This window comes from Ctenocephalides felis, unplaced genomic scaffold, assembly GCF_003426905.1.
Source record: "Ctenocephalides felis isolate EL2017-DRISC unplaced genomic scaffold, ASM342690v1 CF-g0.4_SCAFFOLD_02126, whole genome shotgun sequence".
NCBI classification, from domain to species: domain Eukaryota; kingdom Metazoa; phylum Arthropoda; class Insecta; order Siphonaptera; family Pulicidae; genus Ctenocephalides; species Ctenocephalides felis.
The window spans coordinates 16,143-23,154 of NW_020538280.1; the positions used below are offsets into that span (position 1 = coordinate 16,143).

General features: G+C 28.2%; 1 protein-coding gene across 1 annotated transcript; it reads right to left on the reverse strand.

Moving 5' to 3' along the window:
- Positions 1-1,864: 1,864 nt before the first annotated feature.
- Positions 1,865-4,746, reverse strand: LOC113380417 (the record flags this gene model as incomplete). Its single annotated transcript, XM_026619672.1, has 3 exons — positions 4,216-4,746; positions 3,006-4,089; positions 1,865-2,406 (listed from the first exon to the last, which is right to left on the reverse strand). Coding segments are annotated over exons 1-3 (2,157 nt in total), but the record flags the coding sequence as incomplete, so codon positions are not given.
- Between the last annotated feature and the right edge of the window lie 2,266 nt (positions 4,747-7,012).

Consider the following 7,012-nt stretch of genomic DNA (forward strand, 5'->3'; position numbering starts at 1 on the left):
AAGTTTAGGTAAAAAAAAATATATTACCAGCCATCACCTTGATTCGTTTGACGTCGCTATCAGAAGATAGACGGCAAAGATTAAAATACAAAACAAAAGTATTTTCTTGCGTTGTTAGTTTTTTTTCGTTGTGGGCACTGTTGTTTAGTTTATTACGACACCTTAATATAATATTGAAGCATACGTTATTTAATTGATTTAAAAGATGTGTTAATATTTTTAAGTTAGGTTCAAGCTTACATATGTGTGGAGTAAAAATGACCAATTGAAACTTTACCCTAGCAAAGGTGTAAACAATACGAAAATAGTACATAAAAAAGCTAAAAAAGGCAATTTTGAAAAAGATATAAATATTAAATTATAGTTAATTGACCTCTAGTGCTAAATATTTCTGACAAAATACAAAATTCAAATTTATATTTTACATTGATTGAAAAAATAGCTATTATTTCGTACAATTCATTCAAATTTAAAATTCAAACATTGGATATGTTGGCTCTCTACCTGTCCCTTTTTACCTACAGCCTATGTGGTAAAAAGGAACAAATGACAAATATTAGAAAAATAGTAAAAAAACACATTGATTTAACATAGATTGAACATAGATTGATATTTGCTTGTTTGGTACGCGTTATGTGTTATAATGTAGTTCATTTTGTTTGGACAGTATAATTAATAAAATCAATATATATATATATATATATATATATATATATATATATAGGTTTATATTACAGAAAAATTCTATAATATTAGAAAACACACTTTCTGCAATGTGAAACCAACTTGGTTTTTCTTGCACTATATAGTTTGCACTATTTGCACTTGCACTTTTTTTTTGTTGGAGTTCCAAATGAAGTATTTTATTAATATTATTTACAAATCGTGATACAATTTGCTCATCAAGAGAGTTCTCTTTTTGCCAAGACGGTTTTGGCACAATTCCAGAATTCTTGACCTGATCTCTTAGGAGCAATAACCGACTTGAATCTTCATGTTTTAGCTATTGATTTTCCACTGAATTTCGTGAAAATCTGTTACTGTATTTGAATAGTTCAAGTTTCCAGTCTTTAAAGTTCAAGTATATAATATATTCCAGATAGTTCCGAAAGTGAACCAGTATTGTTATACTATTGTGAATTGCACCATTTCATGTACGTATCAATTAATTTGAATACTATAATTATATATCGACCATTTTATTGGATCTAATAATATCTACATTCAGATAGAAAATATAATTGAGATGTTTACGCGTCTAAGAAATATAATTGAGATATTTACGCGCCTAAGAATTAAATTTGTGAGATAAGAAAATTTAGTTCCTAGTAAAAAAGTAGTCCCATTTAATGCCTAATTGAAACAAAACGTTTCATAACAATACATTCTCTCTTGTTGCTTGGACTGCATACATCCTAAAGAAATATAAAGCTAAATAAAGTTACAAATCTTTATTTTTTTTTTTTTTTTTTTTTTTTTTTTTTTTTTATTTGGCCTCTTATTTACAAACTAGCCATATACAAAGTTTCCTACATTTATATTCTAATTTTACATTTAACTAAAAAATTATACATAATTTTATAATAATCAATATTTGACAGTAAACTAAATAAATTAAATGGTTTAACTAAATTTTAATTCTATATAATTCATATAATAAATAATCCCTATTTTCTTGATATCTGCTGCAAATTAAAATTATATGTTCCAAAGATCCCACATCCTTCCCACAGTCACAAATAGCTGACTCTCTCATCTTTATTTTGAACAGGTGTTCTGGGAAATGTCCATGGTTACACCTTATTCTGTTCATCGTACTTATAAAGTATCTATCTTCATTTTTGAATTGATAAAACCAAGGTACCTTTTTAACAAAGTCGTTAACCCCTTTATAATATTTTCCTTTATATCTTGATGTTATTTGCCAATCCGTTTTCCATTTATTAACTGCTTTATTTTTCATAACTTTTATTATATCTTTATTTAATACTTGGTTATATTCCATTCCCTTTACGCAAGCGTATTTGGCTAATTCATCAGCTTTTTCGTTTCCTGAAATTCCGGAGTGACCTTTTACCCATCCTATTCTTATATCCTTTCCATTTTCTTTAATTTTCTCCAAATCTTGCAAGATATCAAAATAAATTTTTTCTTCTAAATTTAGGTCTCTAAAAAACACTTGTAATTTATTGATACAGCTCATGCTGTCCGTAATTATAATTGTTTTATTATAATTCTGTTCTTTAGCTTTTCTTATGGCCTCCTTAATTGCAAATAACTCCGCTGTATAGACAGAAACACACCCTGGTAACTTGTAACATTCACTTGTTTGATCGGTTTCTTTATATATAGCAAAACCTACATTGTCCATATCCTTCGATCCATCCGTAAATATAACTTCTGCATCTGGATTATTATTAACAGATTTTAATAAATCGATATTTATAATATTATCAAATATACAACTGTCAAAATATATTTTATTATAATAAGGATGAATGCTGAATGAATACATACTTTCTTGATATTTAATTACTTCTCTAAAACTCTGAATAATAATAGGTATTTTTTATTCAGCCAATAAATATTACGTTCGCATTCATTATTTAAATCATTAATTTTGTCATATATTTCAGATGAATTGAAATTAATTTTTTTCAACATATATTTGTCACTCAACCATTCATATCTGACTTTTAGTGGCATAATACCAGTTTCTAATAACAGTACATTTGTTGGTGTCGATCTCATCATACCTGCGCAAAATCTTAAACATTTGTATTGAATTTTTTCAAGCTCATTTACAATATTTGAATGTCCAAAAATTATGCTACCATATTCCAGTATTGATCTAATTATGGTTTTATATAAATTAATAGATGTGATAGGGTGTGAACCCCACCAAGTACTGTTTATCAGTCTCATTAAACTGGTCTTTTTTTCAATTCTTTTTTTAATATAATTCATATGATATTTAAAAGTCATTTTTTGATCAAAATATATACCTAGGAATTTATTGTTGCAATGAATTTTAATTGTATTAAATGGACTTGAAATACAAGCTGGGAACTTTTTGTTAGAATGCCTCGTAAATATTCCTATGGAGCTTTTATCATCTGATAGTTCCAGACCTTTCTCATTCAACCAAATATGCAGCAATTCCATATTCATAGACATCATATCGATGGCCTCTTTCAAATTATCTTTTTCAATATAGATCAATAAATCATCTGCATATTGTAGAATTTTCGTACCTTCCAACCATATACCTTCTATATCCCGTACATATAGAGCATATAATAAAGGGCTAAGGATAGCTCCTTGAAGTAGACCCTGTCGAAGAACTCTTCCAATCCTTGCATTTTCATTTATTTTAACTTCTATTTCTCTATTAAAGGTAGTATATACCATAGCTTTGATCAATTTTTCTGGTAAGCCAGCATGTACAAGACTTTCTGCTAATTTTCCCGGCACCACATTATCGTATGCACCCTTTATATCGCAAAACAGTGCAACGACATAAGTGTTTCTTGAAAAGGCTAGATGTATGTCTGTGGAAAATATACTTAGACTATCTTGTGTGCTTAAACCTTTTCTAAAGCCAAATTGGCTTTTGGGCAGTAACTGATTGTTTTCAATCCACCACTCGACTCTTCTTTTTATCATCCTATCTTTTATTTTAGCAATACATGACGCCAAAGTAATTGGTCTATATGCATTGCTATCATCAGAATTATTGCTCTTCTTTTTAATTAAAATAACTCTAAATTTATTCCAATCAGGAATTTCATTCGGTGACAGCCAATACTTATTAATAATTTTGAGTAGAATTACTTTTCCGGACTGTGGAAGGTTTTTTAACATAGAATAATGAATGTTGTCTAATCCTGGAGCAGTATCTTTGATTTTACTCCAAGATTTTTCTAATTCCCATAATGAAAATGGTCTAATTAATGACTTTTCTACCGAACCTGTTACTCTATTTCCTTTAAGATATTTACAAATATCATCACCCACTCCAAAGGGCGCAATATTATCAACTACTTCTTCCACTACTTTATCATTAATCAATTCTGAATTCTTCTCATTCTGTGAAATATAATTGTTCATCGATTTAACCATTTTAAAAATAATTTTAGATGGGGTATTAGGATTTAGATTGTTGACAAATTTACACCAACTTTCTCTTTTCTTTATTTTTAGTTCTTTCCGAACTTTAGCTTTAATTTTATTACACTGAAGAAAATTTTCTAAACTCGAATTTCTTCTAAAGTTCTTTTCTGCTTTTCTTCGTTCTTCTACCAGTTTAAAACATTCTTCATCCCACCACACTGGTTTCCTCACTTGAGATATTGTTAACATTTTATTTATTGGTATACATTTTTCCGCAGTTTGATTTATAATATTTGTGAATTTTTCATAAATGTTACTATCTAAATGATTGCCCAATGATAATATTTCATGTTCAATCATTATTTTATATTTTTGCCAATCAGCTTTACCACAATTCCATTTTCTATTGGGAATCAATATCCTGTTACTTTTCACTATATCCAAATAAAAATAAATAGGATAATGATCAGAGCCTAAATTTTCCTCTATTACTTTCCATGTTATTAAATGAAATATTTCAGAAGAGCACACTGTAACATCAACTACAGTTTTAGTGTTTTTAAACACAAGTGTTGGGGAACCATTATTTAATACAAATAAATTACACTCTTCAATTGATTCCATTAAATTCATTCCGTAATTATCATTATAGTTACATCCCCAGGAATGGTGATGCGCATTTACATCTCCAGCTATAATGAACGGTCTAGGAATATTCTCAAATAAATAATTCCATTGTTGTTTCGTAACGTGTGTACCTGGCGATATATATATTGATACCAAATATATTTTTTATCTCCTAATATTATTGATATTGCACATAATTGGACTTTGTTTATATCTATTTCTCCAATATCTATATTTACAATCTTATAGTTAATTCTTTCGTTAATAATTATAGCCGCTCCACCTTTCCCGTCATATCTGTCAGTTCTGATTATATTGTAATTTTTTAAATAGTACCGTCGGTTCCATTTGAACCAGGATTCTGATAAAATATAACATCAGTTTTATTTTGATATAAAAAGATTTCCAAACTTTCTTGTTAGAATTAAACGATCTAATGTTCCACTGTAATAAATGCATAATGAAATTCATAGATTTGGTTTTAATTTGAATTTAACTGTTTAAACGTTTATCAATTTTCTTTTACTTCTAATAATTTCAACTTATGTTATTATTATCAAAACCAACTTTATTTTGTTGTTCACTAATATTTCTAACTTCCACACTATTATACTTCTCGTAAATTATATCCATATCCTTTTTAAATTTTACCACAACTTCCTCTAGATCATCACACTCTTTGTTCCTTATTTTTTCTCTCAGTTTTTTAACTAGCTCCTCATGGATTATTTGTATTTTCCTAATTTCTTCTATTTCTATATTTTTGCCGCAATATTCGCGCCTTTGTGAATTTCTCTCTCCACTTGTTTGTTTTAAATTCCTGTTATTCATTTGTATATATCTGCCATTTTCAGTTTGTCTTCTTTCCATAATTCTTCTAGGTTTATTCATCAGCATTAACCTACTTTGATCAATATTTATTTCTTGTTCTTGAAGGTTACTCAGTGCTTCATACCTATTTTTATTTATCATGTTTGTTCCATAATTAACTGCTTCGTTAATTCTAGGAAATGTCTTTTTGAAGTCTGGATTGAAGTGATTTATTTTTGTTACTTCTGCATAATTTTGTTTCCGAAGAATAAATTTGGCCTCCGAGTACGAAATATTTTGAAAAGCCATTAGCTCTTTTACATTTTTATTAAATTGGTAAACTTCACAATTTTTATCATTTGCTTCGTGATTTTTGTGACATCCAGCGCATTCAAAATCTTTTTCTATGTGACACAATTCAGCATTGTGCTCTCTAGAGCATTTTCGGCATCTTTTTTTGGCCTTACATTGCAGGCGAATATGACCATAACGCCAACAATTGTGGCACTGTATGACTTTCTGTACAAATGGACTCACTTGAAGTTTTACTGAATATATTGATACTTTTTCAGGCAAGTAATTTCCTTTGAATAAAATTTTAACCATTTGAGATTTCAAACTATTTGTATCTTTGTTTCTTTTTTTAATACAAACTACATCAATTATTTCTATATCTGATTTTATTACTTCCTTAATTTCTGACTCATCCATTTCTTCATCCACATTGAAAATTATCCCCGCCCTATATAATTTATGTCTAGGGATATATACTTTTATATTATTCTTGTTCAAAAGGTCTTCCCTAATTATTTTATTCGCATATTCATAATTTTTGAAAACTATTTTAATTTTATTTTTGCCTATTTTTGTAAAATTGTCAATATTTCTACTTATTACTGGGGAAATTTTATATATTATTCTACCCAGTGCCACATTATGATAATTACCCAAATTTTGATTCATTGATTCAGCATAAACTACATATGGGCCTTCATCTAATGCACTATAGTAATTTTTCTCAATATTTAATTTTAATTCACTCTGACTCTTGTTAGAATTTTCCTCAACAACCATGTGGTTGTCATTCCTTCTATTTCCTTTTTCCGCTTCTATAACATCCGGATTACTACTATTTTCTTCTTCAATTTCCATATCATTTTTCTTCTTATTAGTTTCTTTTGAAACTTCTATATTATTAGAACTACTACTTAATTCTTCTTCTATTACCATATCATTCCAATTCCGCTGAGGTTCCTTTTATTATCTTAAATTATTTTCATTGATATTTTTTGTTTCCTTTGCCTGATCATCCTTTATTCCCAGTACCATTTTTTAATTACTCCTTCATTAATGTTACTTTTCTTCGGACTCATTTTTGATCTATTTACCTTATCCATTTTTTTGTATTCTTTTCTTGTATCTAATTTGTTAGTACTAATCTTGACACTTTTATTACCACATC